Below are 19,180 nucleotides of genomic sequence, written 5' to 3' on the forward strand. Positions count from 1 at the left end.
TAATATGTTTAAAAAGCCAAACCAAAAGTTCATACCTAGTATTGTTTTTTAAAGCCTGCTCACGGCAGATATTTTTATCTGAAATTTAGACTTTCACATTCATAACAGTGCTCTCATTTAACTGCACATATCAATATCACAATATTACATAATTAAAATGTCAAAGATATTAATGCATAAAATTTCTACGAAAGCGCAGACAAACTCATTTCTCTGGAGGCTGAGGTAGGAGGATCACCTAAGCCTGGGAGGTCGAAACTGCTGTGAGGGGCAACAGAACTTGTCTCAAAAACAAAAAAACCTCATTTCCATTAACTTTTTATTTTTATGTAGACAAAAAACAAGACTTCTAATATTCATATTACTTCAGTAGTCCCATGTGGAATTTACACACTAACCTGGTAGAAATGCGACTAAAGACTGCATTGAAGTTGTTGCAGCTGAGAGAAAATAAAACCCCAGAGGCACAATTCCAAAGTTCAGCTGCACACTGGTTTCCTTCACGACAGGTGTGAAGAAAATGGCAGATTTCTGGCAGCAACTGTTTGACCAGCATCGTTTCATCTAATCTCATTGTGTCCTTTGGTTGCTAAAATCGAAATAATCACATTATTCTAAACTTTAATTTTACCTGTAAGCATTTTCTATTATGAAAATTTTCAAACACACACACAGAACAAAAATAACGAACACCTTACATACACACCACCTAGATTTAACAACTGTTAACGTTTCATCATATTTGCTACATCTTTCTATAGATAGCTTAATAAAGAGGATGGTTCCATCTGTGACCCCATAATCACAATTAAAGTTCAATCCCCCTGCCATCCTTACTAGTCCTCCCATTCCTGCTTGCTCTCTTGTTCATCAAATGAGCCCTTCCCCGGGAATCCCCAGTTTGCTGTGAGTTCTACAATTACAGAATCGACTTAACTCATGTTGATTGATGAGTGCATTGTGTCATCTGTCTTACCATTTAAGTAAATTCCTGGGTGAGCCATCACACTTGCTTTTGTGCAGACTGACCGAAACAGACACTACTTACTCAAAGTAATTTTATTTTGGTTAAATCTTTTCAAAGTAAGTTATAAATAGAATACTTCACCCCATGTGCCTTGGCATCTCTTAAAAGTAAGAATTTTCTCTAATGTAACTTCAATACAATTAACACACCAAGGAAAAATAAACAATTCCCTTGTATCATCTAATACCAAGTCTGAATTCAAATTTCACCACTGCCCCCAAAATGTCCTTCATAGGCATTTTTATTCAATAAGGATCCAAAAAAGTTCACCAATTGCAACATGATGTTTCCTTAGTTTCACTATTCCATGCAAGGGCGCAATCTCAGCTCACTGCAACTTCCACCTCCAGGGTTGAAGCAATTCTCCTGCCTCAGCCTCCCAAATAGCTGGGATTACGGGCACCCACCACCATGCCCAGCTAATTTTTGTATTTTTAGTAGAGACGGGGGTTTTGCCATGTTGGCTAGGCTGGTCTCGAACTCCTGACCTCAAGTGATCTACCCTCCTGGGCCTCCCAAAGTGCTGGCATTACAGGCGTGAGCCACCACGCCTGGCCCGTATTCAACACTCTTATTTCCCATGAATTTAAGTGGGCCAGCTGCCTTACAGAACGTTCCATATCCTTGATTTAATTATTTTCCAGGGACATGGGTTGATTTGCTCTTCTAGTTACTGTATTGTATATTTTCTTTTTTCTTTTTTTTTTTTGAGACGGAGTCTCGCCCTATGGCCCAGGCTGGAGTGCAGTGGCACAATCTTGGCTCACTCCAACCTCTGCCTCCTGGTTTCAAGTGATTCTCCTGCCTCAGCCTCCCAAGTAGCTGGGACTACAGACATGCGCCACCACATCTGGCTAATTTTTGTATTTTTAGCAGATATGGGGTTTTGTCCTGTTGGCCAGGCTGGTCTTGGATTCCTGACCTCAAGCTATCCGCCTGTCTCGATCTCCCAAAGTGCTGGGATTCCAGGCGTGAGCCACGGCGCCCGGCCTGTATATTTTCTGTAAGCTAAAATTTAAACCTAATAGTCTGATTAGATTGAGGTTAAACAGTTTAGGGGATTCACTATAGGTTATATTACATCACACCATGAGAACATAAGGCCAGGTGGTCCCGTCACTGACACCAAGTTTGATAACTTTGGTGTTAACAGTGAAATCTCTACTTTGTAAAGTAAATATATACTTTACAATTAACACACAATCAATGGATAAGCTATCCTGTAGGTATGCTGTTCCACACCACTATTTCACCTAACAGTCTTGATAACTATATGCAGATAAGAATTTTAATAACACTGAGCAAGATGGCAAAGAACAAAAATGTATACAATTGTATGCTACGCTCAATTCTCTAACTGCAATCCAAGCACTCTCAGATGCAAATACACTGGAACATAGGGACAGTACATAAACAGACTTCAAAAAAACCTGTGAATTCACATTACAATGCCTATTTCTTGTTTATAGGCTAACCAAACAATACAGATGTTAACTCTAACAAATAAAAATCTGAGAAGTATTAAATCTTAAATAATAGTCATATTCACAGGAACAAAAATACTTCAGATTCCTCAAATTCTACAAAATTTCAGTCGTAACATATTGGTAAGTATTTTTCTTTCACTTAACTATTCCAACTATGTATATGACAAACGTGTACTTGTGAGCTCCGTTCTTCTTAAACTGCCTCAATTTACTTTGATTTAAAACTAAGAAGCAAGAAACATCTGTAAAATCACTGAAGGAAGTAAAACAATTGTTCAATAATATAAATTGCATTATTTTTTAAATCATAAATTTAATGAAAAAGCATACACATTTTTCAACAGTAGAGCACGGCAAGATAATATGCATTATATAAGTTATACTAGGCCCACTTATTAGCATTTCTATTAGGCTATCTTCAAAGAGCAGTAAATCAAACAGAGGCCAATAATATCAGTAATCATTCTCCAAAATACATTTATCATTACCTCTCAATTACAAATGTTAATGGAGAAAAGCTGTGAAACTGAACAAGGCAATAAATGATCCCACGCCCCACCATTCAGTCATGGGTGTGGCTGATATACTGGTAATTTGCAGTCAAAGTAATAAGACCACTGGAAAAAACTGATTCAAGAAAAGTTTAAAATTTGCCCACCTTCCCAGTTCCATCATCCTATGTAGCAGCTCTTTTGCTCTTTCACTCCATTTTACATATGAACAACAGCATATCACAAGTTAACGGAAAATACCATGCAAAAACAACTAGCTCACCTTCGATTTTAAGTAGAAAACTTATAAACACTGTCTCCACAATTTTGGAATATGGTCAAGGGTCAATAAGAAAATTTAAAATATTATGCTTAGGGCAGGCACGGTGGTTCACATCCATAATCCCAGGACTTTGGGAGGCTAAAATGGGCAGATCACTTGAGGAAAGGAGTTCAAAACTAGCCTGACCAACACAGTGAACCCCCATGGCTAATGAAAATACAAAAGAATTAGCTGGGCATGGTGGTGCATGCCTGTAATCCCAGCTGCTTGGGAGGCTGAGGCATGAGAATAGCTTGAACCCTGGAAGTGGAGTTACAGTGAGCTGAGAGGGTGCCACTGCACTTCAGCCTGTGCCACAGACTGAGACTCTGTCTCAAAGGAAAAATACATATATATATATTATGCTTAGATTTTTTGGCTTACAGCCTTCCCTAGGGTTACACAGTTGTGTCGATTTAATTTTTTTTTTCAACTCCCTATCCCAATGCTTCCACCAACACTTCTCAACCACACTATCAGTCCTCATATATTAAGGTCTCTTTCAACTAGTTTTACTATAGAGAACTGCAACATAATGTGAAGAGGGAAGCAATTCTGAATAAAAGCAAAATTCTGAATTCTGAGCCAAAGGAAGAGAGAACATACAAAATGAGTTAATTTCAATACACATGGACTAGGCAGATCATTAAAACGGAGGTATTTAATTTATATATTTATATAAACTCTTACCATGTTCCAGGAAGAATTAAGGATAATGATGTATAGAAATACTTTCTTTACACAATAGAAATACTCTTGAAAAAGTTCAAATTAAGTCATGGTTGAAATACACTGTGGTAACGACTTACAGGAAACCAGAGAAATAATTGTTTGGTACTCTCCTCCTCCACATACCTATCGCATATGTGTGTGTCTACATAAAACAAGTGTTCTCAAGGTAATATCTATCCTTAATAGGTTTAATTTTTAAGTTCTCATTTACATAAATTTGAAAAGTAGAATATTAAAATCATATTCATATAGGAGGAAATACAAGATTACTGTTGGTCTTCTGAATCCCATTCTCCCACAACTCTCTGAGAGATCCGTTAAATCAAATAGTGATCTCTTCATAAAATATTTCCTTAAAACCTGAGAGACAGATATGTGGCTGAAACATAACATTTTATAAGTAAACTTAATATCTGTTTAATTTACAAAAGATGAGAGAATTTTCTCATGAAAAATTGTCTGTCACCAGGTCAGCTATATTAACAAAACTCATATTCATATGTCTCAGACAAAAGTCCATATGACTGTCCTCTTGGTCCACATCTGTACTTTGGGACATAAGATCATTCTCAAGATTAAATTCACAAAGCCTGCCTGCTAAAGATCAATTTACTTACCCCAGCAAGACATTTTTCCAGTGTATCCAATATAATCAACTGAGAGAGATATAAATTTTTTTCAGCAGCTTCTCCAAATATTCTCTAACAGAAAAGATATTCAGAGCATAAAAGTTAGTTTCACTTTCTGCTACCAATCAACACACATCTGAAAAGTGAAAGACTAAAAGACCAACAATAGTCTTCTATCTCCCAGATTATGCTATACCTAAATATATTATTTGATTTTATCCTAATCCTCATAAAAACTAAATTCTAAGGCAAACAGAAATGGCATTTATTAGAGTCTGCCATTAACCTTTTAACAGTAAAAGATGCTGTTTTGCTTCATGCTTTAAAAATATGTAGGATTTAGACACGCATACAGATCTGTACCAGAATCTTGAATTGGGGATTTAACTATACTTTTATGCCACGAAATAATCAAAGTCTTAATTTTTATAGCAAAAACATGCTATAGCACCACAGTGAATTTTGAGTACTCACTATCCTCAAAATGAATACTACATATGTATTTATTAACAAGAGACTATGGTTTTGAAAACTTATTTAATAAGCACTAAATGAAAGCCAATATAACAATGCTGTTTTGTTTTGAAAAGAGGGTCCCAAATATTAAAATATTTCAATCTAACTGGGAACACAGCCACATATTCATACGTGCAAATACTAAACTGTGCCCCACACACTGCAACAGAGGAGCTACAAAAAATGTTAAATGTCTTTCCGTAAATCTCTTTACGTATTTATAAATGGTCCTGATTTTGGGGGGAAAATACTAATTTTTTCCATAAAGAAGGTAAATGATTTTCTACACCTCCAGTTTACTAGTTTTGTAAGTTTAGGGTATTGTGTAAGCAACTTTCTTAAAAGGAAACACACCAAGGATGATGCAAACAAAAAGTTAAACACCACATGCTCTCACTCATATGTGGAAGCTAAAAAGAGTAAAAAGTAGAAGAGAGGACACTAGAGGAAGGAAGGGTCGGGTAGGGGGAATCGGGGTGGGTAGAGATTTGTTAAAGGATACCGAAATGCAGCTTTATAGGAAGAATAAGACTTAGTGTTCTGTACTACTGTAGAATGACTATGTTAACACTATATACTTAACTTTTTTTTTTTTTTTTTTTGAGAAGGAGTCTCACTCTGTCACCCAGGCTGGAGTGCAGTGGCGCATCTCGGCTCACTACAAGCTCCGCCTCCCAGGTTCACGCCATTCTCCTGTCTCAGCCTCCTGAGTAGCTGGGACTACAGGCACATGCCGCCACATCCCGCTACGTTTTTGTATTTTTTTTTTAGTAGAGATGGGGTTTCACCATGTTAGACAGGATCTCCTGACCTCATGATCCGCCCGTCTTGGCCTCCCAAAGTGTTGGGATTACAGGCGTGAGCCACCGCGCCTGGCCTATAGTTAACATTATATAGTTTCAAATAACAAGAGAATATTCAATATTCCCAACACAAAGAAATGATAAATGTTGAGATGATGGATATGCTAATTACCCTAGTGGGATCACTATGTATTATATGTATTGAAACATCAATATGTACCCATAAACATGTACAATTATTGTATGTCAATTAAAAAATAAAATAGAACAAGAGAAAAAGTATCTAAAATATGGGAATAAGGCAAAAAGGTAATTTCATGTCTTTTCAATGTCATACTAGAATATTATCTAATAAACCTAAGGACCATCTCAAAAAAAAAGGAAGGGGGAACAATCTTCACAATCTATAACCAGAAGTTGTTTCACAACTCAATACAAACAAACACAAACTGGGATTATAAATGCAGGCTGGGCGTGGTGGCTCACACCTGTAATCCCAGCACTCTGGGAGGCCGAGGCAGGTGGATCACCTAAGGTCAGGAGTTTGAGACCAGCCTGGCCAAAATAGTGAAACCTCATCTCTACTAAAAATACAAAAAAATTAGCCAAGCATGGTGGCACATGCCTGTAATTCCAGATACTGGGGAGCCTGAGGCAGCAGAATCACTTGAACTGGGGAGGGGGAGGTTACAGTGAGCCGAGATTGTGCCACTGCACTCCAGCCTGGGCGACAGAATGAGACCCTGTCATTCATTCATTCATTCATTTATTCATTCATTCATAAATAAATAAATGCTAAAGACCGGCAGAGAGTTCAGAGTTAATCAAGAAAAATCCACATCAGTTGCCATGAACGCAGTATGTTAGTTTGAAACAGCTTGGAATGGAGATGTTAAATAGGAATTTAGGGAGAGGAAGGGATCACTTGAGAAAGATAAAAGATGTTATATGTTCAAAGGTACAGAGGGAGAACAGTTGGAGTACTCTGAAGTCTAGGAAATGTCAATCGATTTTAGAAAATGGGAAGAAGAAAGAAATTATGAGCTTTTAACAGTAGAATTATTTGATGAAACTGGTATTTGAGAAAAACTGTTTCAACAACAGGGTAACTACTACAGAATCTGTCACAGGTTACAGAAGGAAGAAAAAACACATTAATATCTTCATAAAAAAATCAATCCACATTTTAGGACTATGAGATCATATTTTATCATCTACTTAGGGCTGGGACAATCATATGTAAATTCCAACAAGATGCTAAAGAAAAATATGTGTAATAGATTACTGTGGTCAATTCATGTATGCCACAAAAGCTCTAGGAATTCCTAATTCAAGAAACATACTGGAACAGGAGACATGGTCACAAAGGATAGGAGATGTTTCTAAGGGAAATAATAAATTAAAATGAAAGTTACAGTTGTACTCACTGAATCTAAAACCCAGCTGATTAAAAATTTGACAAAATAAAATTAAAAAGGTTATCTGTGCTCGTAAACAAAATAAGATTAATGGTTATATCCAAAGTCCACAGAAAATCACTTTCCACACTTCAAAATATGCTGTTCTAAACTTTTTAATCAAAAACAAAAGAAAGCAAATTCCCCAAAACACAGTAACCCAAATACTCACCATATTGTTAACATTCTTTAAACAGTAGTGAGACCGCTTATAACCAAAGAAAACTTGTATTTGGAAATATTGATTAGACATTCCTTGTTGTGCTCAGTACTGACTTTGGTATGTGTGTTCTGCTGTCCTATTTTTATTGGAAGCTGAAAAAAAAAAGAAAAAAAACACGTTAAGAGCTTATCCTTAAAAAGACTATAAATAACTTACTTGCCATTGAAAATCATGACGTTTTAGGAAAACTGCATCAACCACAGATACCTATATTTGCATCTCAAACTCCGATTTTCAATCAAACTCCAATATATGATACACAGATATGTATATCTGCATCTCAAACACCAATATATGATAGCATTTATTATAGCAAATCTTAAATTCTTTGGAAACTTCCATTTTTGCAGCTTTCTTTCTGGAAGTCATAAATCTCTATCTACAAAATTAAATTCTTTACCCAGCACTATATAAGAAGAAATGATGACTCACAGAAATAGAGCTATCTCCTTGTGGCTAAAAATTATTTCAGAGAATGTCTGCAATAAAATGCATACAACCGTTTCCCTTATCCATTGAACTCAAACATTCAAAGAAAAACAGATCAAGAAAATCTATGCCCTAGACCCCTAGTCAATAATGGCAAACAACTGCTGATTGTTCAGAAGCAAGAACAAACTATAAAACCTGGGAAAAAAAAATAAGACTGACTCAGTAAGATAAGCACCCTCAGCTACACAACTGAAGGGATAACAGAACACAAGTAGATAAATCCCATGAGAAAAAATATTCTATGAGAAGATCACATTTACATTTCTCTGTGAATGAGTTAAGTTCCACTGTCCAGAAGTTCATCTCTACTCTGCTCAAAAATAGCATTCTGTATTTAAAGCATCATGGACATACTTACTGTTAATATTAAACCCTGCTAATGTTAACAGAGAAACCTAGCAATGTTCCTCTGTGAAAAAAACAAACCTGAATGTAACTTTCTCATTTTTAACACAGTACAACTAAAGGCGGAAAGAGACCGAGGGGCATGCCCAAGTTTGCTCAATCAGTTAATAATGGATGATTATTTTGATAGTAAAGAAATACTAAATAGGCTGGGCACGGTGGCTCATCCCAGCACTTTGGGAGGCCAAGGTTGGCAGACCATGAGGTCAGGAGATTGAGACCATCCTGGCCAACATGGTGAACCCAGACTCTACTAAAAATACAAAAATTAGCTGGGTGTAGTGCCACGCACCTGTAATCCAAGCTAGTCGGGAGGCTGAGGCAGGAGAATAGCGTGAACCCAGGAGGCAGAGATTGCAGTGAGCCGAGATTACGCCACTGCACTCCAGCCTGGTGATCGAGCGAGACTCCATCTCAAATTAAAAAAAAAAAAAAGGAAATACTAAATGAAATGGGTGGGCGGGGGGAGCATTTTTAGAGTGTAAAGGAGGGGGCAGAACAGAAACTACAGAACTTCGTAATGTTAATTATAAAGATTATGGAGGAAAAAAACCTGAAAGGCCAAAAATGGAACTTTTAGAAGACAGCAGGAGCTAAAATGCAGCTTGTGAATCTCCCTAAGTATCCCATAAAAATCAGAGAAACGGCCAGGTGCGGTGGCTCACATTTGTAATCCCAGAACTTTGGGAGGCCAAGGCAGGCAGATCACTTGAGGTCAAAAGTTCAAGACCAGCCTGGCCAACATGGTGAAACCCTGTCTTTACTAAAAATACAAAAAATTAGCTGAGTGCGGTGGCACATGCCTGTAATCCCAGCTACTAGGGAGGCTGAGGCACGAGAACGGCTTGAACAGCAGGTGGAGGTTGCAGTGAGCTGAGATCGCACCACTGCACTCCAGCCTAGGCAACAGAGACTCTGTCTCAAAAAAAAAAAAAAATCAAATAAACTAGAATTTCTCTAGTAAAACCACAAACTGATGAACATCTACATGAAAATGAAGGGACAAGGCCCCTCATTCCCAAACCCAGAGAAGTGAACAAATAGAAACAAACCATTTACAGCTACAAAACTGGTTGGCGACATGAGCGATAGCTCATGCCTGTAATCCGAGCACTTTGAGAGGCTGAGGCAGGAGGACTGCTTGAGTCCAGGAGTTCAACACCAGCCTGGGCAACAGAGTGAGACATCTTTACTTTAAAAAAAAAAAATCTAGGCTTGGTAGTGTGTGCCTGTAATCCAGCTACTCAAGAGGCTGAGGCAGGAGGACTGCTTGAGCCCAGAAAGTTGCTGTGATCTAGCCACTGCACTCCAGCCTGGGCAACAGAGCGAGATCCTGTGTCTGGAAAACAAAAAACAAAAATACTGGTGTGGTATAAGCATCTATGCAAGAGAAAGCAGGTGGAAGGAGAATGTAAAATGGATCTGACAAGAGGAGATTCCCAATGTACTGCATCCTTAATAAAAAGCACAGCAGCCCAATTTAGGAATATTAGCCAAAACAGAGGGTAGTTATGCTCATTGCAATTTGCAGATGAATGAAAAAGGCCTATGATAAAAGTCTCAAGAGAATGGAGCACACTCAAAAGCATCACTGTCTAATCGGATTTGCTGTGGTAATGATATTGCTCTACATGGGCAATGCCCAATACAACAGCCACTAGTCGTCACATGTAGCTATTAACCACTTGTAACATAGCTGGTATAGATAAGAAATCAAAAGCTTAAAGTTTATTTGTTACTATTAAATAAAGTTTATTTAAATTTAGCTTTAAGTAGCCACACATGTAATTATTAGATCTGACTGGACAGCACAGTTCTAGCCCACACTCAGAAGAAACTGCTGAGAATAAACTCCAAATTGAAAACAGGGGTAAAGGGAGAAAAGGAAAAAGGTCCAAATAAAAATGAAAAAGAGAAAGATGAACAAGAGAGCTCTGAAAGAATGAGACCATTTGTTTTTATTTCATGAAAATAAAAAAAGAATAAGCTCTAGAGCCATAAAGCTACAAAGCTATCCTGGCCTACAAATCCCTCCTACCAATTCAGAAAAATTAATTTCACATAAAAATGAGCCAACAGAGAAGTACTATGGTCAAATAATATGTAAAGTTATTATAAGAAAAAGGAGTAGGAAACAGAAAAACATAAAAATAAGGGTCTAAACAACAGAAAATCAAAGTATCCAAAAAGACATATCCACCAACAGATGAAAACTATAAATTATTTCAAAGTGAGCCAAGAGAAATTAAGAAAATGACAAAAGATGTGGAATAACACAAATAAGAATTACAGATAGAAATAAGTTGATAGAACTCAAGAAAGAATGAGAAGATAAATCATTTCAGAATTGAAAACTAAGCAGAAGATACACAAGAGTGAATTAACACAGAAGATAATGCTTTAAGAGTAAACAAATGTTGGAAAAAAAGGGGGGACTAAGGAGGAAAGTTGTAATATAAAAAAGAAATTACATATGAGATAATAAAGATTTACAATAAAGTGACAAAAAAGATAGAAAAAGAAGATCCAACATACATACAACAGGAGTCACCAAAGAAAGAAACCAAACCAATGGAATAAAATGGATATTAAAAACTAGAATTCAAGAAAACTTTGCTGACATTATTATTGAAATTTTTAAAAACTCGAAACTGTATCTTTAATGTGCATACCACACACCTGGAAAAGTGACCCAGAATGACCAACACCTGAACATATTTTGAACTTCTGTGAACAAGAAAAAAAAATCTTTCGAACTTACAGGCAGAAAGAGGGAATTATTTATACAAAAAAACCCAAAAATTAGACTCTCATCAGACTTTGACAAAATTTTATGTCAGAAAACAATAAAGTAAAATAAATTTAAGATATTTAAAGAAAACATAAACCACACATGAAGGGGAACATCACACACCGGGGCCTGTCGTGGGGTGGGGGGAGGGGGGAGGGATAGCATTAGGAGATATACCTAATGTAAATGACGAGTTAATGGGTGCAGCACACCAACATGGCACATGTATACATATGTCACAAACCTGCACGTTGTGCACATGTACCCTAGAACTTAAAGTATAATAAAAAAAAAGAAAACATAAACCAAGGATTTTATATCTAGCCAAACTGAATTCAAATACAGTCAGCCTTCTGAGTCCATGAGTTCTCCATCTATGCATTCAACAAACTGCAGATCAAAAAATAAATTTTAATATGTCTGTACTGAACAGGCACAGACTTTTTGTCATCATTCCCTAAACAATAGTGTATAACAACTATTTATATAGTATTACATTGTATTAAGTACTATAAGTAATCAAGGGATGATTTAAAGTGCACAGGAGGATACGTGTAGGCTATATGCAAATACCACACCATTTCATATCAGGGACTTGAGCATCTGCAGATTTCACCATCCATGGGGGTTCCTGGAACCAATGTCCCAGATACTGAGAGACAATTTTATAGCAATGACAAACTGTGCTAAACTGCAAGAACCCTGGAAATTTTGTTCCCTTTTCCTGGAGGATATACTAGAGAATATGCTTCAGATTATCAAAATAACTGGAGAGACATCCACATTAATAGGAATCATTAAATCTATTTAGTGATGGGGTATGTTCTGAGAAATGTGTCCTTACATGATTCCACTGTCATGTGAACATCACAGAGTGTACTTATACAGTCCTAGATAGTATAGCCTGCCATACCTCTAAGCTATATGGTATACAGGGTACAAAACTGTACAGCATGTTACTGTACTGAATACTCTTGGCAACTTGAACACATGGTGTTTGTGTATCTAAACATAGAAAAGGTAATGATACCGTATTATAATACTAAGGGACTCCCATTACATATGCAGTCCATCATTGACCAAAACGTCATTATGTGGAGCATCACTGTATTTTTTTTTTTTTTGAGACAGAGCCTTGCTCTGTCACCAAGGCTGGAGTGCAGTGGCGTAATCTCAGCTCACCATAACCTCTGCTTCCAAGGTTGAAGCGATTTCCCTGCCTCAGCCTCCCTAGTAGCTGGGATTAAAGGCATGCACCACCATTGCTTGGCTAATTTTTTTGTATTTTTAGTAGAGACGGGGTTTCACCATATTGGTCAGGCTGGTCTTGAACTCCTGACCTCAGGTAATCCACCCACCTTGCCTCCCAAAGTGCTGGGATTACAGGCGTGAGCCACCGTGCCCAGCCGGAGCATCACTGTATTTTCTAAAAGAACTGAGAATGGTGGTAATAAGGAAGAAAGTATATTAGGTAACTGCTTTATGTACTTGGTAATATAGATACAATACAATTATCAAAATTGAGGAGAGGGAGGGTGGTGAGAGCATATAAATAGTAGAATATGCTTCTTGATTGTCTTGTTATTAACTGAGAGTAAAATGCTAGGGAAAAAGGAAATGATGAAAGGAGGTTTCTAGTTCAATATTGCTCAGAGTAAAAAACCAACACATAATACCCCTCCACCCCAAAAGAGAAGGAAATTAGAATACCATATAAAGGTATTAATATAATGGTAACCACCAGAACAAAAACACAAATTGTACTGGTGGTGCATGGTGGGTTAACTGTTAAGCTGGGAACTACTTTCCCAGATCCCACTCACTGTATGGTTCTGGGTTAGAGTTGGTCTAAAGGGTAATTTGTACAGGCTGTCTATCCCTAATTCAAAAATCTGAAACCTGCAACACTCTAAAATCCAAACTTGTTGGTCAACAACATGACTATCAAAGGAAATGCTCATTTCAGATTAGGGATGATCACGGTGAGTAAAAGGCAAATATTCTAGAACCCAAAAATATCTGAAATCCAAAACACTTCTGGTCCCAAGCATTTCAGATACGGGATACTCGACCTGTATAAAATTTGTTTGAAATGTGGAAGCGAAGCAGCAGCTATTATTCTGAAGGTTTCACAGTAACATACAATGAGAGACAGATACAGAGGCACCCAGAAAGTTCCAGCTTTTACTCTCTCTCTCTTTCACTCTATGTCCAGCTCTTTCTTTGGACCAGTGGTCACTTTGCTGACCAATACTAGCCCAAACCTACCACCAGATACTTGGGTGCAAACCTACAGGGCTTTGTAAGACAAACCTTACATGCCAAGAGCTTCCCACAGTACCCGCGCCTCAAGCTCCTCCTTCATAATCTCACTTCAGTGGCTGGATATATTTGACTTCCCAGATTTCCCAAACAGCTCCAACTTATCTACCCATTGTCATTGATTTGGACAATCTGGTTAGTGGACTCCTCTGATCCTCCAATTCCCCATTCCAGATACTCACCTCACTTAGTCCCCTCAAAGCTGTATACAATCTAATTTCTACAATAAATTCCTTATCATTACACAGTATGAATGCTGGTCTGAATAAATCTTTCTAAATACAAAAATATATGCTGAGGCCAAGGCAGGCAATCGAGACCGGCCTGGCCAACATGTTGAAACTCCATCTCTACTAAAATACAAAAAAATTAGTCGACCATGGTGGCACGTGCCTATAATCCCAGCTACTTGGGAGGCTGAGGCATGATAATTGCTTCAACCCAGGGGGCAGAGGCTGCAGTGAGCTAAGCCCCACTGCACTCCAGCCTGGGCAACAGAGCAAGACTCTGTCTCAAAAACTGTGTGTGTGTGTGTGTGTGTGTGTGTGTATGTGTATATATGTGTATATATTTATATATGCTGAAAGAGCAAATAACATGAACACAGTGACACTTAAATAACAGACATGTATAAAATTAAATGTAACGTAAAACCAAAAAATGAATCCAAATGCATTAAATGATAGAATAATCTCCAGGATATATCTTAAGTTAAAAAAAAACAAGATGGAGAAAATATACACAGTATGTTCCATTCATCTAAGAAGAGGGAGGAGATAGAAATATATGTTTCTTATATTAAGAAACAAAACAAAACAGTAGAAGAATGAAATGCTCAAAAAAATTAGTGGTTGCCTTTAGGAAATGAAAAGAAATAAAGTAGAAGTGACAAGGATAAAATCCATATTTTATACGGAATACATATTGTTTTTGTAGATTTCATTTTAGAACTATGTAACTTACATAAACATAAAATTAAAATTTTAAGAAGTCTAGAAATCAAAAATAAATGAACTGAAATCTGTATCTAATTATTTAATGGTATAAATGTATCTAATTCTTTAATGGTATAAAGAGAGGAACTAAATAATTCTGTGGTATTTTAATTCTATCACTCCTAGTGCCTCTAAAAACCCAAGACTTTTAGCATGGGAAATAAAAGTAATGGTAAAGTAAAGAACCTGTAGTCTTGAATTTGAAATAGAAGTATCTATATGAAGTCAAGATATTTTATTTTGTATTTTAAAAAACATATTTCTACTTCTGTCCACTGAAAATGCCTAGAAACAATGACCAATCCCATAGTAATGACTAATGGCCAATCCCATAGTAATCCTCACTCAGTTGTAATCTTGAACAACCATTTCCCAGTAAAAGGAATCTGGACTCCTTTAGGAAATGGCTGCTTCTACGTCTGGAGGAAAAACAAAAAAAAGACATAATGACCCCGGAACATCTTGTCATACCAGATAGCAGCACTGACTAATAAGGGTCAAGTCAAAAATGGTTAGGAATGAATTTTAAAGAGGCCCCCACTGGCCAAAAGTGTAATAATTTGAACACTGTTAAGGATGGCAATTTATTGAAACATATTAAATATATTTAAATCCACACTACTGTTTCCATGTAGGATAGAATAATTTACTGCAAAATAGCTCCCACCACAAACTTAATTTCTAACAAAAGATGAAATATAAAAATCATCTGTTTGAAGAATTCAGAGAGCTACCGAAGGAATAGGGATTAGTAACACTCAGATTCCAAAAAGAGTGAGCTATAATGAGGTAAGGGGATCTTCTGCAGCTGCTTTTCCCCTGGGGCATTTGCAGATTCTAGTCAGGAAAAGAGATTGAGAAATAAAGCTTTTTTCCCAGGCAATGTACCTCTAATGGAAGAAGAAACCATCAGAGATTCTGGTGTTCACTGAGGGCTAGATTGGCAAAACTGAAGACGTGAGGGAATCTCAAATGCCTCAGTGAGTGGAAGAAGGTAAAAAGGCTAAACCAAAAACTTCTGAAAAGCAAAGCAGAAGTTGAAAGCCTTGCAGCTTCGAGAGGACAAAAGAGTGCAGAATCTGTTAGTGGAGACCTCAGTAAATACAGTTCTCAGTGATAAGCCCTCGAAGGCTGTGTCTTCTACAAACAGGAACAAATTACAGCAGCTGGAAATCTTAGGAGCTACTAGTAGGTATGTAACTCAGTACTTACCTTGGAAACTGGCATTATCTGCTAAAACTGAACACACACACACGTTCAGCAATTTCACTAGATATATACCCAACAGAAATGTATATATGTTCACCAAAAGACGTGCACAACAATGTTTTATAGCAGCATGTTTTATAATTCCCAACAACTGGAACAATCCAAATGTCAGTAGCAGAAATGGCTTTTAAAAACTGGTATAAGTCATATCATGAAAAAATATACAGCAAGAGAATGACTTTCAATTGTGAGCTTAATTTCACAAATACAATACTGACAGACAGAAGTCAGAACAAGACATACTGTATGATGTTACATAAATTTCAAAACCATGCTAAATTCATCCCATGATTTTAGAAGTCAGGATAGATCCCTGGGAGACAGTGACTGAAAGGAAGCACAAGGAGGACTTCTAGATTCACAATATTGTTTTATTTCTTGATCTGGATACTGGTTACACTGGTGTGTTTACTTTGTGAACATTTAACTGAGCTGTATACAATTTGTGCCCTTTTCTATACACATAATTTAACAGAAAGTTTGCTAAATATATGCTTAAATCCATGAATGCATAATGATAATAAAAAACAAAAACAAATTGGCCATTTGGTGGATACAGAGAAATCGTGGTAGACACTGAGGTGCTACCCAGTTCCTCCTTCAAAAAAGGACTTACCTTAAATGCTGGGAGTGCTGTCAGTCAGCCCCTTCAGGGATTGCCTCACCTACAGGGAACAACCCTGTTCAAGGTCATAACCTTTCCAAGACAACCCACATCCAATGACTAATTGATATGGCAATATGAAGGCCTGGACACCTCAGCCACCGCAATTCTGGGCAACTCAGAAGAGCCATTCTTGCCCCAGGCTCCCATTCTCGCTCCCGGCTCCCCATGGGGGTCGGCCAAAGCTGGTGTTGGGCCTGCACTGCATTTGCCCAGTGCTCCTCACTCCCAGATGTTGATTTCAAAGAAAAAAAGATAACAACAAAAAAGCTGATTAACTTCCAATTGAAAACTAAGTTTGAAAGCCAGAGAACCTCTCTGAAAACACAGAGACTCCCCTCTCCTGCAGCAGGAGGGCAGAGAAACCCAAGGACCAGAACCAGCACTTAATTATCGCTCATTTATTATACTTACATATCTCAGAGATATACAGATTGGATGGATGGATGGATGGATGGACAGACAGACAGATTAGATATCTAAATCTATATGTGTTGGGCTTCAAAAGTTGAACTCCCAAAGGCAGCAGGTCTCCTACGTCCAGATCAGGGGCCTGGCTAGGAAAGAACAAGACTCTGACACATGGAATGGAAACATCTGGGTTGGCGCTCCCAAAAATCTTGTCTCCCCAGATTCCTGAAACTTCCGCCAACAACCAATGAGCCTGGAAGAGAACCCCAAGCTTCAGATAAGACTGAGGCCCCAAGCAAAACCTTGATTTCAGCCTGATGAGAACCTGAGCAGAGAACACAGCTAAGCAATGCCTTGACTCTTGACCCACAGAAATCGTTAAGATAGTAATTCTGTGTGTTTTAGGCTACTGTTTGTGGTAGTTTGTTACAGAGCAGTAGAAAACTAGAACAACTACCAAACCTGAATCTGTAATGTAAACTTCTCTCCTGAGCTTCAGATGTGTTATCCAAATGTCCATTTGGTTTCTCCATATGGATGACTTGTAGGCACTTCAAACTCAACATTTCCAAAGCTTAATTCATAATCTTCCTACCATGTTTCCTGTCCTGGTAAATAGTACCACAATCTACCCAGTTTCCCATGTCGGACATCTGAGACTCTTCATGATACTTCCTTTGTTCCCTTTACTTCATCTCCCTTTAGTCAGAGGAATTTTAAAAATACATTTTGGCCTCCACCTTTACTCATTTCTCAGCTTGCTCAGAAGCCAGGCAGGGAAGGAAGAAAAGTGGTACTCAGGCCCCCCAGGCTCCCACTAACAGCACCAAATTCTATGAAAAAGAAAAAAAATCAAGATTAAGGAGTTCTAAGTAACCAAGAATTTATCAGATAAGGTGGTCAGGGGAAGCTCTCTAAAGATGTGACATTTGAGCAGAGACCTAAATGAAGTAAAAAAATGGGAAGACCAGCCATGGGATTAGTGGTTCACACCTCTAATCCCAGCACTTTGGGAGGCCGAGGCGGGAGGATCACATGAGGTCAGGAATTTGAGACCAGCCTGGCCAACATGGGGAAACCTCATGAAACCCAAAAATACAAAAATTAGCCAGGCATGGTGGTACATGCCTGCAGTCCCAGCTACTCAGGAGGCTGAGGTGGGAGAATTGCTTGAACCCAGGAGGCGGAGGTTGCACTGAGCCCAGATAGGGCCACTGCACTCCAGCCTGGGCAACAGAGTGAGACCCTGTCTCAAAATGAATGAATGAATGAATGAATGAGAACGGGAAGACCCATGCAAAGATCTAAAGAAGAGTAGTTGCAAGTAAAATGGATCTGATGTTGGGTGTGGCATGTTCAAAGCCTAGCAAGAGGGCCGATGTGGTTAACCCAAAGGGAACAAAAGAGGAAAATCTAGGGGATGCGGTCAGAGATTCAAGAAGCAGGAGTCAGATCATGAAAAGCCTTATAGGCCATTTTAAGAACTCTGAATTTATTTTGAATTTGACGATGTCACAGATTATATTTTCCAACTGTCAAGTATCTCTCATCCCACATGCTTTCCTGCAATAAGATTTTGCCACTCCCTCATTAGGAAAAGAAATTTATTTTTCTACCTCCTTTCATCTAGCAGGTCCAGTGACTATTCTGACCAATAAAATACGGCTTAAAGGCACACTGTGTAGTTCCAGGCCATAGTCCTTAATTGGTCTGACAGTTTTTCTTTCCCTCTTCCTAGAAGCCAGCTGTCATGTAAACAATGGGACTATTCTGAGATCAGCATGCTGTGAGAAGCCGCGGCCACATGCAGAGATTCTGAAGAATGGGACGCCATTGTGGAGAGAGAGGCCAAGAAGCACTGAGGAGCCAGACATGTGACTGAAGAAGCCATAATGGAAGGGATTCTCCAGTGTCAGCAACACAATATGGAAAAGAAGAACTGCCCAGCTGAACCTGTCATGAATTCCTGACCCCCAGAAATTGTGAACACAATAAAATGGTTGTTTTTAGGCTGCAAGGCTTTGGAGTAGCTTATTATACAGCAATAGATAACCAAAAGACAGGGGAAGAAGGCACTGAAGGAATTTAAGCAAAGGAATAACATAATCTGATTTATGTTTTAAAAAGAACCCTCTTGTTGCTGT

At 38.0% G+C, this 19,180-nt stretch overlaps 1 protein-coding gene across 1 annotated transcript in view; it reads right to left on the minus strand.

Moving 5' to 3' along the window:
• Window positions 1–19,180, minus strand: part of LOC129533805 (neurofibromin-like) — a 170,391-nt gene that overhangs the window by 42,372 nt on the left and 108,839 nt on the right. The window contains exons 8-10 of the mRNA XM_063706522.1: window positions 7,637–7,779; window positions 4,677–4,760; window positions 399–589 (exon numbers count right to left, since the gene is read on the minus strand). Of these exons, the coding sequence (XP_063562592.1) occupies window positions 399–589; window positions 4,677–4,760; window positions 7,637–7,717 (356 nt within the window). The 5' untranslated portion in view covers window positions 7,718–7,779. The remainder of the gene's footprint in view (window positions 1–398; window positions 590–4,676; window positions 4,761–7,636; window positions 7,780–19,180) is intronic.

This window comes from Gorilla gorilla, chromosome 4 (genome assembly GCF_029281585.2).
Source record: "Gorilla gorilla gorilla isolate KB3781 chromosome 4, NHGRI_mGorGor1-v2.1_pri, whole genome shotgun sequence".
In the NCBI taxonomy this organism is placed as follows: domain Eukaryota; kingdom Metazoa; phylum Chordata; class Mammalia; order Primates; family Hominidae; genus Gorilla; species Gorilla gorilla.